Source organism: Rhinoderma darwinii, chromosome 2, assembly GCF_050947455.1.
Source record: "Rhinoderma darwinii isolate aRhiDar2 chromosome 2, aRhiDar2.hap1, whole genome shotgun sequence".
NCBI classification, from domain to species: Eukaryota; Metazoa; Chordata; class Amphibia; order Anura; family Rhinodermatidae; genus Rhinoderma; species Rhinoderma darwinii.
The window spans coordinates 455917040-455944073 of record NC_134688.1 but is presented as its reverse complement, the minus strand read 5'-3'; the positions used below and the strand labels follow the sequence as shown (position 1 = coordinate 455944073).

Below are 27034 nucleotides of genomic sequence, written 5' to 3'. Positions count from 1 at the left end.
CACCACATTATAAGTGCCCTACCTCCTATATAAGGAGATCGGCGCTATAATGTAGGTGACAGCCGTGCTTTTTATTTCGAAAAATGATCTATTTTAAACCCCTTTATGAGCGATTTTTAACTTTATGCTAATGAGTTTCTTAATGCCCAAGTGGGCGTGTTTTACTTTAGACCAAGTGGGCGTTGTACAGAGGAGTGCATGACGCGGACCAATCAGTGACCAATCAGCGTCATGCACTTCTCTCCATTCATTTACACTGCGCTAGCGATATAGTTATATCACTATGTGCAGCCACATACACAAACACTAACATTACTACAGTGTCCTGATCATGAATATACATCACTACCAGCCTGGACGTCATGTGTATTCAGAATCCTGACACTTCTGAATCTTTTCTGTGAGATTCCAGCAAAGCAAGCGTAATCTCGTAGTATTACGATGTAACCTGTCATTTCAAACAAGATTACGCTTGCCTTGCTGGAATCTCACAGAAAAGATTCAGAAGTGTCAGGATTCTGAATACACATCACGTCCAGGCTGGTAGTGATGTATATTCATTATCAGGACACTTCAGTAATGTTAGTGTGTTGATGTGGCTGCATATCTATATCGCTAGTGCAGTGTAAATGAATGGAAAGAAGTGCATGATTCTGATTGGTCAGAGTCATACATTCCTCTGTACAACGCCCACTTGGTCTAAAGTAAAACACGCCCACTTGGGCATTAAGAAACTCATTAGCATAAATCTAAAAATCACTCATAAAGTGGTTTAAAATAGAGAATTTTTCGAAATAAAAAGCACGGCTGTCACCTACATTACAGCGCCGATCACATTATATAGGAGACAGGGCACTTATAATGTGGTGACAGAGTCTCTAAGTCTAGGAGCCCAGTATAAGAAAAACAAAAGCTTCGACCACTATAAACATACATTAAGAAAGAATCAACACAGAATTTTTGAACTTATTTAGAATTAGGGAAAAACCCTAAATGATATTTAAGCGTGGACATTCACTTTAAGGGGTCTCTGTCACCACATTATACGTGGCCTATCTTGTACATAATGTGATCGGCGCTGTAATGTAGATTACAGCAGTGTTTTTTATTTAGAGTTGTGACCTATATTAGCTTTATGCTAATGAGTTTCTCAATGGACAACTGGGCATGTTTTACCATATGACCAAGTGGGCGTTGTACAGAGGAGTGTATGATGCTGATTGGTCAGTGACATACACTTCTCTCCATTCATTTACACTGCAGATAGCGATATAGCTATATCGCTGTGTGCAGTCACAAACACAATATAACGCTACTCATGTGTCATGACAATGAATATACATTACCTCCAGCCAGGACGTCATGTGTAGTCATTCTCCTGACCACTTCTGTAGCGTCTCTGATTTACAGCACAGCACAGCGAGATCTCGTTGTGAAGGACAGTTTACAGCGTAATCTCGAGACTACACCTGCTGTGCTGTAAATCACAGACGCTACAGAAGTGGTCAGGAGAATGACTACACATGACGTCCTGGCTGGAGGTAATGTATATTCATTGTCATGACACATGAGTAGCGTTATATTGTGTTTGTGACTGCACACAGCGATATAGCTATATCGCTATCTGCAGTGTAAATGAATGGAGAGAAGTGCATGTCACTGACCAATCAGCGTCATACACTTCTCATTGTTACAGTGTGATTGTGCAGTGACAGAAGCTGGGCTGGAACAATGAGACGTGTATGACGCTGATTGGTCACTGATTGGTCAGCGTCAGACACTTCTCTGTACAACGCCCAGTTGGTCAAAAGTAATAACACACCCAGTCGTCTATTAAGAAACTAATTCGCATAAATTTAAAATTGCTCATAACTTGCCCATAAATGAGTTTTTCAAAATAAAAACCACTGCTGTTCTCTACATTACAGCGCCGATCAGATCATGTAGGAGATGGGACACTTATAATCTGGTGGCAGAGCCTCTTTAAGCCTTGAAATGCAACAGGAATTGAATGGGTAAATGAAGTGGTTTTCGTTATCTTCAGTTATGATAAGGCAGTAGCAGAGAGCAGTGTCAGTGGAGGAGCCTCAGTGCTGGTGATATACAATGCAGCAGGGTTACTAGTTCTGTGTAGTACTGCCGATAATAATCTAAGAGACTTGCCACAGAAGTTACGTCCAAAGAGCAGTCATAAATCACATGCAGGCTTTGGGGGTCATTTATCAACCTTTGGGCCTGTTCACATCACCGTTACCCTTCTGCTGAGGGAGGGGTTCAGTCGGAGGTTTCCCTCAGGTTAACTCCTCAACGGAAAGGCAAACGGAAACCTCAGCTTCCGTTTCCCTCACCATTGAACTCAATGGTGATGGAAACCTAGTTAATGTTTTTTGTCTATCACCGTTATGACAGGGTTCCGTTGTTCTTGATGGAACCAATAGCGCAATAGACTGGACCCCCTCTGCTGTCACAATCGGATAGCAGGGAAGATTGTCTATCGATGCATAGCATGCATCGGGTAGGCTGAGAGCGCTGCAGCCATCTTGGACGACAGCAGAGGTAGTCCGGGTATCGGTCGATTGGTGGCACAAGCAGCTAAATGGTGAGGGCAACAGGCAAGTAAACTCTGTATTCCTCAAACTTAAAATTTTTAACTAAAACTGGAAGGTCGCTTTAACTGACCTAGGAAGACAAGACACCTTCCAGCACCTCCTGCAGCATCTTATCTCCCAAGAGTACAAAGGACCTGGCAGGTTAGATTCCAATATGATCAGACCTCATTTCCACTCACAGCAGAGGCCCTCACACACACTAGATGATCAGAGGTATCCACTGATAATTCACTCATGTTTATGGCCAGCTCTAGCGTTGCCAGACAAATGAATAAAGTTTCAGACTGCTGAATTTATATCATCCCTCGTGTGCATCGCAAGGGCCTGTAAATGTTCGCATAGCCAAAGCGACGGTACAATGAAGTATCCTACTCACACACTGCGCTTTCTTAATACTGTCTTCTCCGTTCTCATTATTCTGAAAAGCCATAAGAATATATCTATTTAGGAGTCCATCGATGGCCAGCTCCTGTAAGTTCTTATTGGAAAGGACTCCGTACCACTTCAGGAAGTTTCCTAGTAACTAAGACCATAAAAAAGAGAAATAAATACAACCGGCCACCCATCAAAAGTCTTCACAATGAGAAAAATATTAGTTCAAATTGGAGTTTCTGGATCATTTGCTTCCTAACAACTAGAAAAGCAGGAGATATTCTACCGTCATATATGGAGTGGCTCCTAAGTAACATACTGTAGTCCTTACCTTTACAGAAGACCAGAACTGGCGCTGGAAGAACACACAGGGCCCAGAGTTTTTATTCTCGATCACACTAAAAATAGATATTGAAAAGTTTAGATTAGTCTGTTATTATTGGGGTCGAGAATATATACAAATACGTTCGACCTCATGCACACAGTGCAGATTGTCAGTATTTGGGATATTTATTTAAGCCAAAATCAGAAGTGCTATTTATTTTTTCCTGGCGTTTAGAATCAGCATTTGCATACGAGCTAACCAGAAATTAACACAATCATAAGCACTTACTTTTTGGGATAAAGAGGCATAAAAACATCATCGTCCAACGTTCTCCTCATTCTCATTAACAGCGCTTTCAGTAGTGCCTGAGAAATACAGAACACTTCAATATGAACAAATATGGAAACGCCGGGTGCAATTATATGAGGATGCTCAATATTGGTTACTGTGGAAGGAAAGGCAAAGTAAAACGAGATTCACGTCAGACGGGACGGTTTCAAACGCCTACAGAGGTCTGACATTAACTGAAAAAACCCCACCAAGAACACCCTTTTGACATATGTTTTGCCATTTAAGTCTATGGGCATGTTAGTATATACATTGAGAGGTTTTCCTGGCATGTATGCAGACCATGCACCCCAGACTTGGCATTAATTGGGCTTAATAAGGAAACGTGAAATAATCGTGTATAAGTCAGGACACACTGAACATCAGTAAATTAACTTTACACAAAACACCACAATTAACCAAACCATTTAAAGTGTAATTCTATTTTCATTAAACTTTTGACATGTCAGAAATTTTGATTGGTAGAGACACAAGCACGGAGACGCCCACGATCAATAAAATGAAGCGGTGAGCGCTGTGCCACTTCGTTTATAATCAGCTCTGCTCAGCTTTCCACGGAAAGCCGAGCAAGCGGTGTGCGGGCTCAATAGAAAGTCCTTCTCCGAAGAAAGCCGAGCAGAAACGAAGCGGTACAACACTCACTTGAGTGCTTCTGCCGCTTAGTTTTAGTGATCGGTGGGGGTCTCCGTGCTTGGACACCCGATAAATTCTGACATGTCAAAAGTTTTATGAAAGTTTAGTTCTACTTTAAAGGACATGTAAATCTATTGCTGGGAGGAAAATGATTGGCCATACATTGTAGGCGAAGCCAAAATAAAACGACTTCTTATTCTAAGCCGTATATCCCTTCTGTAAGTAAGTAGAGTCGTCTTTTAGAACAGTGTTATTTATACCTCAGTGTTTTTGTTGTCTGAATTGACGACAGTCGGATATCCGCTTATTAGTTTCTGAAACACTGCTGCCAGCCTGTTGGTCTGCGTTGTAGAAAAAGGGTCCCACACGTTTTCTGCGACAACTGCGTGAACAAGAGGTAGAATAGAAACTGAGCAACTGAAAAGTATTAAACGCCTTTCACACTCCACATTGTCCTGAGCTCCTTTGTGACTAGAATGGTCCTGTGGTGGTGGCTTTATATAGAGCAGTTAGATTGTTGTCACCTTTATTACAGGAACGAGTAAGGAAATCAGCCACACATACCGGTTACTTTGGGTAGGATAAGCTTTTCCACTAATGAAGGCAAAAGCACAATGTCTGCATCTTCCTTGTCACATTCTTTCTCTTCACAGCCATAAAAGAGCAGAGATTCAAACCAGACCATACTTTCAAAACCACGACATTTGGGCTAAAAGAAAAAAAAAAGAAAAATAAGACTTTTTTCCGTTTATGACTGAACAAGAAGGGCTTGTTTACAAGGTCACTTTTTTTTTTTCTATTGCTAATGCTGCAGTTCTACTGTCTGCAACAATGGTCAAGTATCTCACCAGCAGGACACTCGTGCGGTTTACATGAAAAACACTGAATAATTTCAGATCCCAACTAAGACTGAAATAGTGTCCTGGGAATTGCAGTAATTCATAGCTCAGAATCACGAGGCACATAGTCCCCAAAGGAAAGCGGTCAATACACATCAGATAGCTATTGGTTGAATGAGTGTTTGGCCCATGGCCGTCTCTTACACATCCCACAGCGAGTGAGCAGGTTTCTTGTAATGAGTAGGTATGAGCCTGAAATCCAATATGCTTGATCCCTTAAACTTCTGCAGTCGGGGGCCGTCAGAAGGACCACCTACACATTAGTTCAGCCACTCTCACAAAAACTAGCAGATTCAGCAGACTTTGATCTAATGTCTATGGCCAGTTTAAGACTGTCCCTGATGGTTAAAGCCTTATTTGTGCAATGATCGTGCAAAAAATCCTAGTAACATTATGACGGCTCAATCGAGAGTAGATGGACAGATGCCACCTCAGTCCCTTCAATCTCTTTCTATAACTCCCTGACAAAAAGTTTAATGATGTTTTGTCTCTCTCGGGACCATTCATGTTTTGTTTTTGTTTTTTAAACCAAAGACCAAGAAGGGAACTGGTCACGTTAGACATGCTATAAAATCTGCGGGCTGCATGTTAGAGCAACATGAGCAGAGAAGAATGACATCTAGCTTTGAGGGAATAGGATCGTTTGGGCTTGTAAGTCCAGTGGATGGTACGACTCAGTGATTGACAGCCATCCTTTATGCATACCCGGAAATGCCAAGGCTGCCAATCACTCAGTAGTACCACCCAATGTACTTCAGGATTTAAAATACAAAACCAATACATTAATTTGCTCATTTCCTCTTCCTTTAGCCCACAGATCGGAAAGCATATCCAACATTTCAAGATCACGTCCACACACTAAATGTGAATGATCCCTAAAGATACCTAAAACATTTTCCTTGTGAATATCGCAGTGTTCGTAACCTACCTCCAGCGGGTCCCAAGTTAAAAGTTGGAGACGAACAAGAGGATTTAATAGTTTTGGTAAACATAGCCCAATGTATGCATCTTTATACGTATTATAGTAAGAGGAGCGCCAGGTCTCGAATTGAAATTTGATACAATCAATAGAATGAAAGTTCTCAAGTGCGTCTTCGAAAACTTTGCTGGATTCTTTCAAAATACGATCTGAAAGAAGAAAAAGAATGCATTAAAATGTTATGTTAGAATTCTCTCAGATTAGAGGTCTTCATGTAATCTCAATAGAAATAACGTTGGTAGATATTGATAGAGGTGGTGTAAGTCAGCGCTTACAGTCGTGAGGTGCGGCTGGGGAGGCAGTTTTGACAGACGTGATCATAAGCTGCACAGGGCTTTCTCTGGCTGCAGCAATTACGCAACATAGTGGACTCTGTGCTTTAAAGGGTAACTAAACTTTAAAAAAAACTTTTGATATGTCTTGATTGGTGGGGGTCCGAGCGCCAAGAGCCCCACCAATCGATAAAACGAGGCAGCAAAAGCACCGGAGTGATCATTGTGCTACTTCGCTTCTGATCGGCTTTCCTCAGAGGGGTTACGGGCTCAATAGAAAGTCTTTCAGCCCGTACACCGCTTGCTCAACTTTACGAGGAAAGCCGTTCAGAAACTAATCATCACATCGCTCACCGAGTGCCTAGTGCTTGGATAAGGTAGAGAATAGAAAAAAAGAGGGACCAATACGAGGCGCTGCTAATATCAAATTGGGTGTTTATTAATAGTAGGATAATGGTAGGCTACGCGTTTCGACGCAGGAATTGCGTCTTCATCAGGCCTGTACTTGGCTGTACACACCCTGGGTGTGTCTCCTCACTTCGCATCTCCACAGCAGTGAGCTCTCTGGAGATCGTTCCACACTCTTCAACAGTGTTATGCCTGGTCAGCATAACCCGACTAGGTGAGTGCAAATCACCCTAGCATCATTTGTTGTTCCTTGACCTCCGGATAATTGCACTATGTGGCGCCGTGTGTTTTCTCTTCTTTTCTAGTGCTTGGATACCCACTGATCAAAACATCTCTATGACAAGTTTTTTTTTTAAAGCTTCGTTACCCTGGGTTCAGAAGCCAAATTGCGCAATATTTTATAAGAACTTCGGTCACTGTTGAGGTCCAGGCATCAAATGTTCTGTCTGGCGAGGTCCCAGTAGAAAAAGGTTTAGGCCCCATGTACACGAACGTATTATTGCGGCCGCAATTCACCCGCAAATCTGTGGGTGAGTTGCGGCCCCATTCATTTCAATGGGCCCATGCACACAACCGTGGCTTCCACTGTCCGTGCATTGCGCAGGAGCCTGGACCGCAAAAAGATCGGACATGTCTTATCACAGCCGCATCTTGCGGTCCATGCTCGTTGAAATTTATGCACACGGCAATGTGCACGGCCCGTGATTTGCAGGCGGAAGCAGGTGACACTCCGTGGCCGCCCGTGCCGCATTTCAAAGCCTGTGAACACCACTACGGTCGCGTGCATGAGGCCTTACAGAAGTAATGTCTGTGTGTAAATATTATCCATAATGAAGCAGAACAAAAATAAATAAAATAAAGAGTCTACTCGCCTTTCTCCATGTTAAAATTGGTGATGTCTGTAGAGGTCTCTTCATCATCGCTAGAAAGACCTTCAAGGTGTTCGGCCATCTTACCAGAGACTTCACGAGCTTGTCGCCGCCGTGCTCTGAAATGAGGAATAATGTGTTCACTCTATAAAGGTCATAAGTGTTTGTATTTCGCAGAGACTTTGAGTGCCTTATGACTCAATTTGAGATACTATCAACTTTCTCAATCACTTTTTCCGTATCACCCATGGAGTTGTATGGAGTGGCAGTGCTCACACTCCACTGCCACTCCATACAACGTCAAGCTTCATACATTAGGAGAAATTGTGTTGCAGTCTGCTAAACAAGAAAAAGCATTGCAAGATAAAACAAAAATAGTGTGTTCACCCCACTCATTTCAGGTCCAGACTTAGGTAACAGCATTTCCACCTTATACACCAGTGTTAGACTCTTACCCAATAGTGACCAACGTACTGTGGACAGGGCATGCTGGGAGCTGTAGGTTCACAGCAGCTGGAGAGCCACTGGTTGGAGTCTACTGCCTTACACTATTAGGGTATGTTCACACACTGTTTTCAGGCGTATTTCAGGAAAAACGCCTCAAAAGACGACTGAAAAAATGGTAGCTAAACGCCTACAAACATCTGCCCATTCAATTCAAAAGGCGCTTTGTTCTGAAAGTTTTTTTTTTTACACTGCCGTTTTAAAAAACGTAGTGTAAAAAACGCCCCGTAAAAAGTAGCATGTCACTTGAGCCGTTTTTGGAGCGGTTTTTCATTGTGTCAAAGGATTAACCGCTCCAAAAAAACGTTTTCAGCTTCAGAAAAAGCTGAAAATCAGAGGCTGTTTTCTCTGAAAACAGCTCCGTCATTTTCAGCCATTTTGGATTCTGCGTGTGAACATACCCTTAGAATATGCATGATTTGTGCCGAACTTCTTACCTTCTGGCTTCTCTCTCGGCTATCCTCCGCTGCTTTGAATGCTCCTGATAAGCTGCTCGATCTCGCCCAAAAGAGTCTAGATTTGGTGCCATTACAGCTTTACCTGAGAATTCATATAATGAAACAGTTATTCAGATACTATTCGAAGGACATCTTCACATATAACTTCTAAGACACAGATCCTAAGGGGATGAGAAACAATACTTCGAGTTGACACTTCCTTAAACTAACCAGACATTTAAAACAGATTACAGACTCAAGGTAATCCATTAGTAGACAGTATAATGTGCAATTCCTTAAAGAGTCACTATAATTGCATTCTTCCGACCGATCTTACATCGTGTGTGTAGACACAGGGGACCATGGCGAGCGGTGCAGTTGTCGAGGCAACCAAACGACACACGAAGAGTGTTGTGCACAGGTCCTATTCTAATTAGAACAAACTCTTCAGGCGTTGTATTGTAAAGCCCAGTGCTCTCCTAGTTCCTCTTCCGACCAGACGAGAAAGACGCAATTATAGTGATACTTTAATGTACGTAGAATAACGGATCTGTAGCTGGAACGGGACCGGTGGCCAAACTACTTCATGGTTAACTTGGTGCAATGTACGTCCCCTTTTGCTTCTCGTCATCAGCCAATCACTGGGCACTTTGGTGACATGCTGTTATTGTAATGTCATCTTGCTGCGATGACAAACAGCCGTGGACCAGCGATCAGCAGTGCATGAACGGTAGGAAATGGTAGGGAAAGTTTTTTTTTTTACATAGTGAACTTTAGCAAAATCATGCCTACAGAGATCTTATTCTAACTCATATAACATAGGACATATTGGCTTTTAATCACCGGGGTGGTTGCCAGCCATTTAAGCCAAAAGTCTCAGTGTTGCATGTGCAGGCTCCAATGGTCTAAGCAGGGCATAAAGGGTGTAGCAGGTGTATCAGAGAACTAGCAAATGCCTTGTCAATGTAGTTTAAGAAGTAGATTTCAGTCATAATATAGCCTTTCCAGTGCTTTATAAAGTTGTCCATTTACTTCAGGAAATCCCTGAGTCCTGTGTGAGGTCCTGTACATCAAAGCCTAACATCATACCCTGTCCGCCCTGTGTCTTGTATACGGGGGAATAACCACGACATAAAACATTCCTATACCGAAACGAAAGAGTTTACTGTAAAATCATTATTATGGGACAATATAATAAAAAGGGTCTATCAATTAGAAAGGTAATTTACAGAATACATTACATGCAGGTTATTACTACTAGATGTCATCACTAAGCCATAAACAAGACTTCCTAATGGAGTATCTATTAGGCCCAGCTCACACTTTGAAGTAATGTTTTCTCTGTGCAGAGCAGTAACGGAGTCTAAAAAAAAAAAAAAAAGTCTGCATGAAAGTTATGAGGTTTTTTTCTCCCAAAAAAATCCATTAAGTTTGGGCTTTAAAAAAATAAAATAAAAAAAAATAAAAACGCATCAAAATGCAAAGTGTGAGTTTGGCCTAAGGTAGTCTTTGCAAAAGGGTAATTAAGAGCGACACAGCCCAGCAACAGGTAGAGGTGACAATGCGGGGTCTGCAGGTCACAATAAAGGAATGCCACAGCACTATGTGCAGAAGATTGCGGTCAGTCCTCAGCGCTGGAATGGAGAGAATGAAACCATTTTTTTTACCTGTGCAGAATGGGAGAGTGACAGGAGAGACAATATGTGGCAGAGGTTTTCTGTAAGCTGGATGTTGCTTATTTGCTAATACTAGGATAGCCTCATATCACTGTGTATTTTTGTACCATCTGACAGCCTGCAACACTACAGCAAAGAAACTGGCTATAAGAAGATATCACCGCAAAAGGGGCAGCACTGCAAAGTCCACCGTCACTAAGGTTAAGATCACACCTAGTTCAGGATAAGCCTGGGAAATGCTACAACAAACGGTACTAAATACATTTCCGGTACAGGCATATAATATACATTTCAGGTGATCTACTAACAAGGTTGTTTAATGAATAATAAAAACCTTCAAGATGGACTGACTTGAATGGCTCGAAAACTCCGAAGATTCATCTTTTATATCATCTTGTCGTCTTTGGACAAGGCGGGCAGCTCGCTGTTTGTACAGCTGGTACATTGCGGATTCGAGCTCATTTATCAGAGGAACCTGAGAAAATACAACATATGTACCGTAATACCATATTTTGTGCACAAGAAAAAGGGGGTGGGTTATTCCACGCAAAATGAAGTACTTTTACCAGTAGTGTAACGGGTTAACTAAAACAAAAGATGTATTTAAAGGGGTTTGCTAGGATTGCTGTAGGCGGGGTTACCATGTAAAGGACTACAATTCCCATGATTCCACTCTCACATCGCCTCACTTTACAGCTGCCTTCTCTATTACAAGGTGTAAGGTAGCGCTGTTATTACCCACTGTCTGCTACGGAGACAGCTCTGTACAGCATGTGACACAATCCCGAATTTTAAAGATCGGATAACCCTATTTAAGCAATATATTTACTGGGGACTAATCCGACATTATAGGAAACATACGATACCCTAGCCAGTCGATCCTTTATGATTTAAAACGGTTTTCTATATTTTAAGTATGATGGCCTATACATAAAACAGGACATAGATGTGATGGTGCGGGTCCATGTCCCCTAATATTGCAGCATCCTACACAGTGATGGTCTCCTCCATGTGGTTGTGTCTGGTACTGAAGCTCAGCCCCTTTAACTAAAATGGGAAAGGCTGCAGTAACCGGCACAGCTACACGCACGAGGACGGCACAGTATCGGATACCACAAAGGGGCTGCAGCCCCAAGGTTCAGACCCCCACCACTTAATATCCTAGATGGGCTATCAATAATGAAACCTGGGATAACCCCTTCAATACAGCATACGCTGACTAATATATGCCTTGGATCAATCAGCCGTGATGTTAGTCTTCCTGCCACACATTCATACTGGCGTATATATAACCAGTGACATACCCACATCTACAGTAAAATTCCAATAACGTGGCATCCTTAGACCGCCAATGTGAGTGATTATCAAAAATGCCAGACAATTGGAATTTTTTAATACACAAACAAAACACAATATACTGTGGCGGCCATCCTTTGTGGAAGTCATCGGGTGTCCATTGTAACTTAATACTCTTCACGGCTCCCTATGGGCTTTAGCGACTGATATGCCACCCTGAAGAATATACTATTCAGTATCCAATATACATAACTATATATGTAGGCCCATACCAGTATCTACACTACTACTATGGGTACCCTATGGACATAAGGGAACATACGTGTCTGGTTATTGGCTTCAGCATGTTCATGCCCCAACACGGATTTTCCTACGTGCCCATAGGAGACATACGCAGTAATAAAAGACACGTCAATTGTTTACTGAATGATTTCATATTATTAGGAGTGTTGCAGCAGTGCCTGATGCCAATAGAGAGCAGTGGCAGTCCAGCATACAACGGCTGCAGAGGACCCTGTACAATGTCTGACTATCAGGTGATTTATAGGATACTACAGAAAGAACCACAGGCATCTATTAAAACAACGGACACGTGTGATGCTTTCCCAGTATTTTAGGGAAAACAAGCAGGTGCATGAAGGTTCCCCGATGATAACGGTGATCACCACATCAGGAGGAAAACAATCTGAGAAAGACGGGGTCTCAACTTTTTATATAAGAAAGGCATTAAGCAAAAAAAGAGGGGAGCAGAAAACTTTACATCTTCATGTGCTACATAAATATCTATTTTGCACATTTTGGTGACTTTTTTTGGCATAGACATACAGAATAAAGAGAAATTATTGCATTCTTACCTTTTCACGGAAACACTCAAGCAAGTCTTGGACATACCCTCGCATTTCTTGCAAAAACTGATACCGTTCACCGTTACCTCCCGAACACAGTTCCAATCGAGTAATAGAATTATTGGAATCTTCCTGGCTTTTCTCGTGCTTCTCGTAAAGTTCTAGATTTGCTTTGTGCGCGTCCTCCATTGCGTTGAGCCTGTATGTGGCACAAAACAGAGTTACAAGTTGGTATACTGCATTGTGTGCTAGGAACACATTCACACTGGGCAGGTGACATTCAATGGCAGCACATTGGGCTTTAGCAACAGAAGAATTAAAAAAGCCCCCCCCCCCAAAAAAAAAGTTACAAATCTGATGCAGAATGTACATTAAGACTTATCACTGATACAATATTATGTTGATCCACGCCAGACAATAAGCCTTGCGGTGCTGAGAAGAGACCACACTTCTAAACTGAAGGAATTCTGGTCATTCACATTCCAGACAATGCAGAGATATGACCAGCTATAACCTGATTGGGAAGGGTAAAGTCGGCTGAGTGGTCCAGCAGCAGGACTTTCAGCTCATTGTCGGGGACCAGTCCCAGAAGGAGTTATCCATGCCAGACACAACCCCTTTAACTCATTTCTGGGACCCCCAGCTATCAAGAACGAGGGCTCCGTGATCCACCTGGTGAGGCGGTCGAAGGATCCAGGCAAAGATTAAATGAAGGAATGGATGTAGCCAGAACTTGCGCAGCAGTTTCCATAAAACCCATAGACGAGTGGAGGGAGCCAAGGACATGCGCGGCCATCTCTTCATTAAACCTCCGTCCTGATGCAAAGGCCGCACGGGGGTTTATATACGGTGCATGACTAGCCCTTTAAGCTCACCTATACTGTATGCAGAACAGATATCACTACACTACTTTACCGCTTTTTTGCCATTTCTACCAGATTAGGAAATTCAAATATTTTATTTTTTTCTAAGATACGAACAAAAAAGTTTAGCCTTTAGATCTTAAAATCCAATCCTTTATACCAGTCGGAGGCACAATGAGCATTTTGTGCGATGGCAATTGAAGCTTGACTTATGTATAAACCTGTATACCTTCTGTGAACTCAGCCATCTCTCTCCTTCATACATAAAGGGTTTCAAAGTGCAACTGTCCACAAAGTAGCACTGACAGCCCTGAGTTTTTGGCACATAAGGACATATCACTTCACTAGGCTTTAATGACTTTCCAAGGCATTTGCTCATTTCTTGCTTCCATCCGCGTTCTTCAAGCAGTTCATTGTTGTAATACAAGAGCTCTGCGTCCCTGGCCCCATGCAATATGAGTCAGGGACACTGAATGCCTGAGGTAGTTCCCCAAATGGAAGGATAGTCTGCCCTACCTGTCTTTAAGCTGTTTCTTTACCAAATCAATAGTAACAGGAGTCATCTCATTACTGGGAGTTTTGTAAGTGACAGAATTATCTGGTTTCTGAGATTTTGTCTCAGCAGCTCCGTAGGCAGCGTAAGTGTAAGGGATGTTGTAAGCGGAACCGTAGGGTATTCCATGGTAAGTGCTGGGGTAGAACAAATTATTTGCTTCGGCAGGCGGTGGTGCTTGAACCTAAAAAGACAAAGCACAAATACAGATCCATTATATCCAGATGCTTACATGTATATGAAAATATTGGTTATAGATGTGCATTCAAAAAAAAGCTATATATCGTGTTATAGGGCCCAGTGGAGGTAATAGTTTATGTTTCCCTGAGCTTTATTTGCAAAAATAATACAACATTTATCATCACAGATCAAACCTCCAAGTATACATTAAAGGGGTTCTCAGGGCATTTTATATTGACGACTTAAAGGATAGGTCATCAATATCGGAAATACTGGAAATGCAGCTCACTCCCGTTCACTTGAATAAGACGAACTGCAATCCCAGTGCCGGGAGTCCACCGATTGATATTTAGGAGCTATCCAAAGGAAATTCAATAAATTAAAAAATGCCTGGAGAACCCCTTTAACCTTCTACATGAGAAGTGGAGTAACTTTGTATATAGGTGTTTCTATTATTCCTGCCTGCATTATAGTCCCGAGCTGCATTCACAAGTCTGTCGTGTTCAGAGCGGAAATCACGTAACATTCCCTGTTGGCACAACATCTGTCAGCAATGTCCAGTAATCTAATATATGAAACACTAACTACTGCCCCCCGGCATTATAGGAGCTCAGCTGTAAGGGGAGTACCTGACAAAACGCATTGACTGTTTCCGATAACCAACAGAATCATTAAGGCAACTGGAGACTATAATACAGGATGTAACGAAGGACCAGTTCAAGATGAGCAATGCCAAACGTTAAGAAAGGTATTAAACATTTTTAAAGCCAAATTGGTGATAAAAACCTGAACATATCCTTTAAGCTGGTCCTCCACAGACAAATATCTCACCGACACACATGAACTGTGTCAAGTCTACCTGCCCGTGAAGCCCATCAGGACCCTTCTGTGCCACCAGTGAGATCTTAAGAGTGGCAGAGGGATCTGTAGCATCACAAAGATTATCCACCACGCCAGAATCTCTAACTTACATAAAGAGATTCACCCGCAATTCCCCTCAACCAAGCAATATATGTCCTGACTTTTTAATTTGGATCAGGGAATACCACACATCATTGTACTGTACAAGACATTCATATCGGTATCAGTAGACCAATTTCCCGTAATGTTTGGGATAAAATTCTTCCAGCATAACGTCCCAGGGGGTACAGCGATAAACAGATCATTAAAAATACATGCCTGTGGTATGCTAATTCCTTTCCTGATCTGTTCTTGTTCCCAGCGGCTGATCTCTTCATCCTGTTCCCCTGTTGCTAGAGCGTCATCGTCACTGTTCTCAATACCTAAAAGGGAAAAAGGTAACAGACACTTAAACGGACAGCATGCTTTTTGTTCCAGTTATAAATCTGCTGTTTGCATTATGAAGACTTTCAGAGCAAAAACAAGTCATGGATTAAGCTGCAACATAAAGGTGATCTTTTTTAATCTTCTCAGGAGGTAGAGTCTCCTTGCAGAGATCTTTAGGGCAAAGCTCTTGTACAAAGCCATAGGTGTATATAGATCTTATATACACACACATATATTTCTGCATGTATAAGAGTCCAATGCAGAAGGGCTGGTGATTATGACACAATCATAACGCTTATTCTCAACTAAAAAAACAAAACGAAAACCCCTCCCTGCTCACTTACCAAAGCTCTGGACTCATTTTCTCAACAAGACTGAAAGTTTTAGAACATACCAATTTCCTCAGCAATCTTCTGCCTTTGCGTCTTCTCTCGTACTGAAAAGATTATACGACGCTTTTCATCATCATCTTCGTCATCGCTGGCATCGTTCTCGTCCTCACGAACCAGACGGCTTTTCCCACCTTCCAAATCAATGGACGGGATGTCTCCAAGTTCTCGAGCCAATTGTCTCTTTTTCCGAGCAGCGTGGATGAAAGCTGCATCTGGAATCTCTCCTTAAACATTAAGGAAAAAAACAAAACGGTAGATCAGTACAGTGTAGACTAAGGCCGCATTCACACGGTGTGAATTTGACTAGGATTTTAGCGCAGATACCGTGCTGAAGTGGTCATCAAATCTGCAAACATTTTATCTCCAATGAATGTGAATGTAGTTCTTGTAACCCAGTTTACTTGCTCCAGAAAATAATAATCACCCACTGGAAGAATGAGCATGTACGATCTTCTCGAAAATTCCACACGGATTTGAATGGGGCAAATCCTTGTGCAGATCTGAAGAACATTATCATCACATCTGTGGCAGAAACCAGGGTCAGCTGCAGATCCTCTTCTAAATACACCTCGGATTAAAAGGAACTGTGACTGCGGTTACTGCCCATTGGGGTATATGCAATAGGGGCTTGCAAAAAACGAGCAGCAGTTTCCTCTATGCACATGAGCCTGGCCAGCACCGTCCCCGAAGAGTAGATCCAAAACTGAAAAGCTTTAGCTGTCCCGGCACTACATACTATATATGCATTGCAGAGGTAATTCAGTAAATACTTAGATATATGGCTCCTCCCCTTTGTGCTGCCCCATTTTTCTTCCTTTATACGTGTATGATGGATATGGCGTAGAATCCTCCACATCTGACATTTTTGTCGCCATTCTTCATGGGACGATTCTCATTTTAAAAACGTTCAGGATTGGTATATTGGATCTCAATTTTATGCTGATACTTCGGTTTGGATGAGTCTCCCTAAGATCACTGTATTTTGTTTTTTTCTACTATTGTGATTATTTATGGGTCTTTGTCACGGTGTGTTTCACTCCTTATTGGTAAACATACTTTATTATTATTATGCACTATTTTGATTGTACTGTTTAGTGCCATATTATGCATTATTGTAAATCTATGTTTTTACATGATTTGTACACATTACATATGGATTGGACATGATGTAATAGTGTCATATTATACATGTCCCTGTTCACACACTAATTGTTCCGCATTTATTTTTTTTGCGGATTGAATTGTAATATTTTATTCTATCAGCACGGGGACTTTAATTTCACTTCTTGTCATCAGATCTGTATTTGTGTATCCTGACTGTATAATAATGACCGTATATAATGTTATACGCGGTGTATTCGGATATCGGTGGATGAAAAACAATTTTTCCATTAGCGGTCACATTAATTCTGACATGTTCAGATCTTCTATTAATCTTGACATTTATTCTAGGTCTTCCTCCTTTTTCTTGTACTACATGCACATCCTGGCCGCCCTCCCATTCACCCCTGCCTCCTTGTGGTGGGACGGGCGTCTAGTGATGGCGGCCATCTTGCCTGCCTTCCAATGAACTCATGGGCTAATATGCATTTTGACAATGTTCTTACGATCAGTATTTCCCGGGCGGCGGACTGTGCTCCCCTCCCTTTGTGGGGGACGGGTCAGTGTGATTGCAGTTCGCTGCACCTGAGTTTTGTTCTGTGAACAAACTCACAGATCCACACCCTGTTTCCATGCGATGATACTCGGGAGGAATCTACCAATGGGATTATATTATGTAGGACTTTAAAGGTAAATTGCTGTTTGTTATCTGCTGTATGTTTTAGTCGTTCATTGGTGGGTTGTGCTTTATATACCCTCATATCTGTGCTCCTTGGTATAGCCCCCGGAAGAAGCTACGTGCAAAATACGTGTTGGGGGTTGATCCCCCCCATAGTTCTGGTCTGTATGCCTCCTTAATTGTACCTTTCTGCTGTCTGGTTTTTTATACTACTTTGCTTTGGATGGTTTCTATCCATATTCATCGTATTACTGATGTACCAGTCTTTGCATGCAGTATTTGCACTTTACTATAGAGGCTGTGGGACCCGACCTATGGGTAATGTTACTGCCAATGTACTTATTTTTAATGATTTTGTCTTTCAATAAAATATGGTCTATTTTTCGCTAATAATGGTTCATGTGTGATTTCTTATATAGGTGTTCATACTATATACATTGCAGAGGTAATTCATTTTAAAATGGATTGTGTCAAGTGATAGTGGGGCGATCATCTACAGACCATACACCCCGCTTATCTAACCCCTGGCGATCAGCTGTCAGTCGGGGGAAGCTGTGAATCGGTAACATTCTGGCCTGGTACCTCAGGACTGGAGAAGCCCCTGACGTCACTATCCATATACAGACCGTGACGTCAGGGGCTTACCCGGGCTCAGTGCTTAAAGAGGCTCTGTCACCAGATTATAAGTGTCCCATCTCCTACATGATGTGATCGGCGCTGTAATGTAGAGAACAGTGGTTTTTATTTCGAAAAACGATCTATTTTGACCAAGTTGTGACCTGTTTTAGCTTTATGCTAATGACTTTCTTAATAGACAACTGGGCGTGTTTTTACTTTTGACCAAGTGGGCGTTGTACAGAGGATACAAGAAGAAAAGATTTGATCCAGCGCTGCAGTGATGTTCTTTAAAAAGGAACGTATTCCCACTTTTATTGGTATCAAAAAAAAGACTTGTTAAAATGTCAATAACAGGCTTGGCGTCAAGGCTGGTGCCATGACTAATGAATGCCATGACTAAGAGCACCAGCCGTGCTTGAAACGCGTAGGCCCATTACACCTACCGAATACTGCCTTGACGCCAAGCCTGTTATTGACATTTTAACAAGTCTTTTTTTTGATACCAATAAAAGTGGGAATACGTTCCTTTTTAAAGAACATCACTGCAGCGCTGGATCAAATCTTTTCTTCTTGTACCATTGCTTACCGTGGACCGTTGCGGAGATCCGGGCGAAGCAGGACTGTCAGGAGGCGAGTTGGTGAGCTGGAGGTTTCCTCCCCCTGTATTACGTTGTACAGAGGAGTGTATGACGCTGACCAATCAGTGACCAATCAGTGTCATACATTTCTCTCCATTCATGTACTCAGCACATCGTGATCTTACGAGATCACGATGTGCGGTCACATACACACACATTTACTGAAGTGTCTGGAGTGAATAGACATCGCCTCCAGCCAAGACGCCATGTCTATTCACAATCCCAACACTTCTGTAACGTTTATGTGGGACTTACAGCACAGCGTGATCTCGTGAGATCACGCGGTTAGGCCTTATTCACACAAACGTGTCCGTTTTGCGCGCGTAAAAAAAACGCAGCATTTTTCCTGTGTTGCAGTTCCGTGTGACAATAGTCTATGGTGCTTGTCAGCGTTTTTTACGCGCGTATGTCATGCGTTTTTTACGTCAGCAAAATAAACTGAAGGAGGTGATTTTCTTTAGCAACTGTTGCGTGAATCACGGACAAGTATAGTACATAGTGAGTTTTACGCAGCGGACACGCGCTGCGTGAAAAACACTGAATGTCTGAATGGCCCCATTGACTTGCATAGGTCCGTGTGATGTGCGTTGTTTTCACGTGCGTAACACGGACGTTAAAATACGCTCGTGTGAATAAGGCCTAAATGACAGCACAGCGTGATCCCGATGTGCTGTAAGTCCCACACAAATGTTACCGAAGTGTCGGGATTGTGAATAGACATGGCGTCCTGGCTGGAGGCGATGTCTATTCACTTTTAAGACACTTCAGTAAAGTTAATGTGTGAGTAAGTGACAGCACATCGTGATCTCGTAAGATCACGATGTCTGAGTACATGAATGGAGAGAAGTGTATGACGCTGATTGGTCACTGATTGGTCAGCGTCATACACTTCTCTTTACAACGCCCACTTGGTCAAAAAGTAAAACACGCCCAGTTGTCTATTAAGAAAGTAATTAGCATAAATCTAAAATAGGTCATAACTTGGTCAGAATTGATAGTTTTTCTAAATAAAAACCACTGCTGTTCTCTACATTACAGCGCCAATCACATTATGTAGGAGATGGGGCACTTATAATCTGGTGACAGAGCCTCTTTAAAGTAGCGCTGTGTCCATGGAGTTAGGGCAACGTATCCCACCGAACGCCTATACATTAGGATACGTCTGAGGTATACGTGGGGACTCCACCCGACGTATACCTCCAACGGAAGGAAAAAAAAGTGTGATGTGAACAGGCCCTAACATGCATCTGAGGAATAGGAATTTGCAAGCAAAAACACAGAGCGCAAATATCATGAAAACATGGTTTCAGGAAAATGAACACCTTATCACTGACTTCTACAATAAACAGCGATTGTACTAGTTCTGTCTCTATACAGGGATAGATAGAATATTCCAAATTCTAGGAGTCAGTGGCCAGGTAATAAAACTTTCACAAAAAAAACAATACAAAAAGGTTTGGAGCCAGAGGCAAATTTCTTGTAGGATTTTCCACCAGACTCCAAGGATTTCTATAAATGACTGTGACTGACAGCTCAGGGTCTGCACTTGTGCGATTAGTACCTGGGCGTAAGGCATTTAAAGAGGACAGAGGATTGGTGAAGGATCCGGCTTTGGGTTTCTCGTCTTCTTTCTCACTTTCTACTTCCATCTCCTCCTCGCCCAGTTCACTGCCAGCGGTCACCTCTTCCTGGTTGTTGTTATCTTTGGAGACTACACTCCTGCCGAACTGTGGCTCACCTGCAGAAAATAAAGCAGAAACCAAGATGAAGTGATAGCGCACATTCTGACAGACCGATTTATAATGATAAACAAACGTTGCACACATTATTCTAAGGAACATGTCACATAGGAGTCAGCTTAAAGAGAACCTTTCACCTCCCCATATATGTGCAGCATGTAATGGGCAGGGCTGCACAAACCCTGGGGCACGTTACATTTTTTTTCTACCTCCCTCCATTATTTAGATATTGGTGCCGTTATATTTGGCGCCCGATATTTAAATAACCCACTGAACAGTCAAGGGGGCGTGTACTGGCAAGGGGGCGTGTTACTATGGCTGTGATACTGTCCAATCAGATATGGACGGTGTTACAGCAAAAGCGAGGAGTGCGCGCGCGCACGCTCTCTCGCTCTTCAGCTTTGTAGATCAGTCTTCTGCCGAACTGGGAAGGGGACGTGTCTCTGCTGCGGACAGTGTAAAGAGCTGGGGAGCGCGCTCTCATCTCTTCAGCTCTTGTGAGAGATCAGTCTTGTACTTTGTCTGCCGAACAGGCAAGGGGGCGTGTCTCTGCTACGGACAGTGTTAAAAGAGCTGGGGAGCGCTTATACTGTCCGTAGCAGAGACACGCCCCCTTGCCAGTTCGGTGGGCGGGCGATCTGAAGGGCGGGTGATCTGAAGGGCGGGCGATCTGAAGGGCGGGCGATCTGAAGGGCGGGCGATCTGAAGGGCGGGCGATCTGAAGGGCGGGCGATCTGAAGGGCGGGCGATCTGAAGGGCGGGCGATCTCTCTCTCGATGTAACACTGTCCATATCTGATTGGACAGTGTTACAGCGATGTTACACGCCCCCTTGCCAGTACACGCCCTGTTGACTGTTCAGGGGGTTATTTAAATATCGGGCGCCAAATACAACGGCACCGATATCTAAATAATGTAAAGTGCCCCAGAGTTTGTGCAGCCCTCCCCATTACATGCTGCACATATATGGGGAGGTGAAAGGTTCTCTTTAACCATTATGTTATAGAAATACATCAGTAATTCTCTAAACTATATCTATACGGCAGGTCAATATGGCTGCTGACAGGAAGGCAAAGGGTAATGTGATCTCCAGCAGAACAGCACATTATTATCACACGCTCACAATGTTACGATAATAGGAGGACATTATGGAACGGCCACGTATGCAATCCTCTAATATACTAGTTTGCCCACATGATCATTGTGACAGTCCGGCTGTGATTGACAGCCGGGCTCTCGTAGTAACAGCTGGCATCGGAGAAACCTCTGAGCCTGGCTGTTTAGCCCCTTAGCTGCCACATTTAGTATTGACCGCAACATCTAATCTAAAAAAAAAAAAAAGTTAAAATGAATAAACTATATGCACCCAAAATGTTGCCAATAAAAACCTTATGGCTCTAGGAATACGAGAAAAAAAACAAAACAATAATTGGTACTGAAAGCCCAAAATAGGTTGCTACTTAAGGGGTTAATGATGAATTTCTTCATGAATATGATGACAAATCGGCAAACCAAACATTATTCTTACTTATTACTTCTCCTTACCATCTAGTCCAAAGTAAACGTCAGAATTGGGCCTGAATTTCTCCTGATCATCTTTATATTCTTTTTTAAGCAGTTTCACAATTTTCTTGCTGTGAGTCGATTTCTTCACTTTAAAAACCTCCACTTCTATGGAGATAAAAGTTTGCAAAACACATTCAATATTTCTATGTAATTACACGAGTCACTTACCAAGCCCCGACGTACCCAACATGGCTGCAAAGTTTATGTACACAATGAATCTCTAAGCAGCAGTGTAAGGCTGGGTCCCCACAGGTCAGCTACACTGTGCAAATCTACGCAGCATATCCGTCCTGGAAGCCGCAGGGAATTCCGCCCGAAAAACCGCACCAAAATGTGGTGCAGTTTTTCCAGTCCGAGATGCGCAACGCCCATGTAAATCCGGCCTTAGACCAGGATCACACACAGTTTTGATGCAGTTTGTCCACTTTTATGTTCGGCTAAAAACAAAACAAAAAACTGCATCAAAACTGTGCGCGATCCTGGTCTAAAGTAACATCTGACATCATGAAAAAAATTTGCAGCAGATTACAGTAGCAGCCACGTGGATGACATTTAAAGAGGCTCTGTCCCCACATTATACGTGGCCTATATGGTACATAATGTGATCGGCGCTGTAATGTAGGTGACAGCAGTGTTTTTTATTTAGAAAAATGATCATTTTTGACGGAGTTATGACCTATATTAAATTTATGCTAATGAGTTTCTCAATGGACAACTGGGAGTGTTTTACTTTAGACCAAATGGGTGTTGTACAGAGGAGCGTATGACGCTGACCAATCAGTGACCAATCAGCGTCATACACTTCTCTCCATTCATTTACACAGCACAAAGCGATATAGCTATATCGTTCTGTGCAGCCACATAAACACACTAACATTACTGCAGTGTCCTGATAATGAATATACATCACTACCAGCCGGGACATGATGTGTATTCAGAATCCCGACACTTCTGTAGCGTCTGTGTGAGATTCCAGCACAGAGATTACGCATGCTGTGCTGTAAATAACAGACGTGCAGAGAAGTGGTCAGGATTCTGAATACACATCACGTCCTGGCTGGTAGTGATGTATATTCATTGTCAGGACACTTCAGTAATGTTAGTGTGTTTATGTGGCTGCACAGAACGATATAGCTATATCGCTAGTGCAGAGTAAATGAATGGAGAGAAGTGCATGACGCTGATTGGTCACTGATTGGTCAGCCTCATACACTCCTCTGTACAACACCCACTTGGCCAAAAAGTAAAACACGCCCAGTTGTTCATTAATTTTAGCATAAAGCTAAAACAGGTCATAACTGCGTCAAAAATTATCGTTTTTCTAAATAAAAAGCGCAGATCACATCATGTAGGAGATAGGGCACTTATAATGTGGTGACAGCCTCTTTAAACATCTCATCCACGTGGCTGCAGAATTTTTTTGGAACCTGCGGTACGGATTTTAGCCCCTTAATGACCGCCGATACGCCTTTTCACGGCGACCTAATCATTGTCCTGCACAGGTCTCCCGTGCAACCTGGACTCGGCTGTCTGATGTCAGCAGGGCACCTGCTCCGACGGTTGCTATCGAAGTTTAACCCTTCAAATGCCACAGTCATTAGCGACCGCTGCATTTGAGTTGTTTACAGAGGTCGTGACCTCCCTCTGTCACCCATCGGCGGCGGCCTGCAAATGCAATTGCGGACATCCGATGGGGTACCATAGCAGCCGGGGGCCTAACAGGAAAAAAAAAAAAAAAAAAAAAAAAAAAGAAGATTCCACAGCATTGGATCTCTGATATTATACGCCAAGAGTGGCACATCCTTAGGAACTCGTCTGTTATGGCTGGATCGAAGCCCTCCGAACGGGGGGGGGGGGGGGGTGAAGGCCTCCGTATCAGAACGTCAGAATGGGGGGGGGGGGTGAAGGCCTCCGTAACAGAGCGGGGGGGGTGAAGGCCTCCGTAACAGAGCGGGGGGGGGGGGGGGGGTGAAGGCCTCCGTAACAGAGCGGGGGGGGGTGAAGGCCTCCGTAACAGAGCGGGGGGGGGTGAAGGCCTCCGTAACAGAGCGGGGGGGGGGGTGAAGGCCTCCGTAACAGAGCGGGGGGGGGGGGGTGAAGGCCTCGGTAACAGAGCGGGGGGGGGGGGGGGTGAAGGCCTCCGTAACAGAGCGGGGGGGGTGAAGGCCTCCGTAACACAGAACGGGGGGGGGGGGCGTGACGCCCTCCGTAACAGAACGGGGGGGGAGGGGGGTGAAGGCCTCCTTAACAGAACGGGGGGGGGGGAGGGGGGTGAAGGCCTCCTTAACAGAACGGGGGGGGGGGGGTGAAGGCCTCCTTAACAGAACGGGGGGGGGGGGAGGGGGGGTGAAGGCCTCCGTAACAGAACGGGGGGGGGGGTGAAGGCCTCCGTAACAGAACGGGGGGGGGGGGGGGGTGAAGGCCTCCGTAACAGAACGGGGGGGGGGGTGAAGGCCTCCGCAACAGAACGGGGGGGGGCTGAAGGCCTCCGCAACAGAACGGGGGGGGGGGTGAAGGCCTCGGTAACAGAGCGGGGGGGGGGGGTGAAGGCCTCCGTAACAGAGCGGGGGGGGGGGGGGTGAAGGCATCCGTAACACAGAACGGGGGGGGGGGGGGTGACGCCCTCCGTAACAGAACGGGGGGGGAGGGGGGTGAAGGCCTCCTTAACAGAACGGGGGGGGGGGGGGGTGAAGGCCTCCTTAACAGAACGGGGGGGGGGAGGGGGGGGTGAAGGCCTCCGTAACAGAACGGGGAGGGGGGGGGTGAAGGCCTCCGTAACAGAACGGGGGGGGGGGGGGGGGTGAAGGCCTCCGTAACAGAACGGGGGGGGGGGGTGAAGGCCTCCGTAACAGAACGGGGGGGGGTGAAGGCCTCCGCAACAGAACGGGGGGGGTGAAGGCCTCCGCAACAGAACGGGGGGGGTGAAGGCCTCCGCAACAGAACGGGGGGGGTGAAGGCCTCCGCAACAGAACGGGGGGGGTGAAGGCCTCCGCAACAGAACGGGGGGGGGGGGGGGTTGAAGGCCTCCGCAACAGAACGGGGGGGGGGGGGGGTTGAAGGCCTCCGCAACAGAACGGGGGGGGGGGGTTGAAGGCCTCCGCAACAGAACGGGGGGGGGGGGGGTGAAGGCCTCGGTAACAGAGCGGGGGGGGGTGAAGGCCTCCGTAACAGAGCGGGGGGGGGGGGGTGAAGGCATCCGTAACACAGAACGGGGGGGGGGGGGGGGGGGTGACGCCCTCCGTAACAGAACGGGGGGGGAGGGGGGTGAAGGCCTCCTTAACAGAACGGGGGGGGGAGGGGGGTGAAGGCCTCCTTAACAGAACGGGGGGGGGGGGTGAAGGCCTCCGTAACAGAACGGGGGGGGGGGGGGGGGGGGGTGAAGGCCTCCGTGACAGAACGGGGAGGGGGGGGTGAAGGCCTCCGTAACAGAACGGGGAGGGGGGGGGTGAAGGCCTCCGTAACAGAACGGGGGGGGGGGGGGGGTGAAGGCCTCCGTAACAGAACGGGGGGGGGTGAAGGCCTCCGTAACAGAACGGGGGGGGTGAAGGCCTCCGCAACAGAACGGGGGGGGTGAAGGCCTCCGCAACAGAACGGGGGGGGTGAAGGCCTCCGCAACAGAACGGGGGGGGGGGGGTTGAAGGCCTCCGCAACAGAACGGGGGGGGGGGGGGTTGAAGGCCTCCGCAACAGAACGGGGGGGGGGGGTTGAAGGCCTCCGCAACAGAACGGGGGGGGGGTTGAAGGCCTCCGCAACAGAACGGGGGGGGGGTTGAAGGCCTCCGCAACAGAACGGGGGGGTGAAGGCCTCCGCAACAGAACGGGGGGGGGTGAAGGCCTCCGTAACAGAACGGGGGGGGGGAAGGCCTCCGTAACAGAGCGGGGGGGGGTGAAGGCCTCCGTAACAGAACGGGGGGGGGGGGCGGGTGAAGGCCTCCGTAACAGAACGGGGGGGGGTGAAGGCCTCCGTAACAGAACGGGGGGGGGGGGTGAAGGCCTCCGTAACAGAACGGGGGGGGGGGTGAAGGCCTCCGCAACAGAACGGGGGGGGCGGGGGGGTGAAGGCCTCCGCAACAGAACGGGGGGGCGGGGGGGTGAAGGCCTCCGCAACAGAACGGGGGGGGGGGTGAAGGCCTCCGCAACAGAACGGGGGGGGGGGGGTGAAGGCCTCCGTAACAGAGCGGGGGGGGGGGAAGGCCTCCGTAACAGAGCGGGGGGGGGGGGAAGGCCTCCGTAACAGAGCGGGGGGGGGGGGGGTGAAGGCCTCCGTAACAGAACGGGGGGGGGGGGTGAAGGCCTCCGTAACAGAACGGGGGGGTGAAGGCCTCCGTAACAGAACGGGGGGGTGAAGGCCTCCGTAACAGAACGGGGGGGTGAAGGCCTCCGTAACAGAACGGGGGGGTGAAGGCCTCCGTAACAGAACGGGGGGGGGGGTGAAGGCCTCCGTAACAGAACGGGGGGGGGGGGTGAAGGCCTCCGTAACAGAACGGGGGGGGGGGTGAAGGCCTCCGTAACAGAACGGGGGGGGGGGGTGAAGGCCTCCGCAACAGAACGGGGGGCGGGGGGGTGAAGGCCTCCGCAACAGAACGGGGGGGGGGGGGGGGGTGAAGGCCTCCGCAGCAGAACGGGGGGTGGGGGTCATGGTGAAGGCCTCCGCAACAGAACGGGGGGGGGGGTGAAGGCCTCCGTAACAGAACGGGGGGGGGGGTGAAGGCCTCCGTAACAGAACGGGGGGGGGGGGTGAAGGCCTCCGTAACAGAACGGGGGGGGGGGTGAAGGCCTCCGTAACAGAACGGGGGGGGGGGGGGTGAAGGCCTCCGTAACAGAACGGGGGGGGGGGGGTGAAGGCCTCCGTAACAGAACGGGGGGGGGGGGTGAAGGCCTCCGTAACAGAACGGGGGGGGGGGGGGGTGAAGGCCTCCGTAACAGAACGGGGGGGGGGGGTGAAGGC

The 27034-nt window shown here is 45.9% G+C and overlaps 1 protein-coding gene across 1 annotated transcript in view; it reads right to left on the bottom strand.

Moving 5' to 3' along the window:
• Positions 1 to 27034, bottom strand: part of PAXBP1 (PAX3 and PAX7 binding protein 1) — a 34079-nt gene that overhangs the window by 5657 nt on the left and 1388 nt on the right. Inside the window, exons 2-16 of the mRNA XM_075854534.1 lie at positions 22067 to 22192; positions 20345 to 20521; positions 15750 to 15971; positions 15248 to 15351; positions 13852 to 14072; positions 12482 to 12671; positions 10683 to 10806; positions 8656 to 8758; positions 7718 to 7833; positions 6115 to 6314; positions 4852 to 4996; positions 4548 to 4669; positions 3595 to 3671; positions 3313 to 3379; positions 2986 to 3132 (exon numbers count right to left, since the gene is read on the bottom strand). Coding sequence (XP_075710649.1) covers positions 2986 to 3132; positions 3313 to 3379; positions 3595 to 3671; positions 4548 to 4669; positions 4852 to 4996; positions 6115 to 6314; positions 7718 to 7833; positions 8656 to 8758; positions 10683 to 10806; positions 12482 to 12671; positions 13852 to 14072; positions 15248 to 15351; positions 15750 to 15971; positions 20345 to 20521; positions 22067 to 22192 — 2141 coding nt within the window. The remainder of the gene's footprint in view (positions 1 to 2985; positions 3133 to 3312; positions 3380 to 3594; positions 3672 to 4547; positions 4670 to 4851; positions 4997 to 6114; positions 6315 to 7717; positions 7834 to 8655; positions 8759 to 10682; positions 10807 to 12481; positions 12672 to 13851; positions 14073 to 15247; positions 15352 to 15749; positions 15972 to 20344; positions 20522 to 22066; positions 22193 to 27034) is intronic.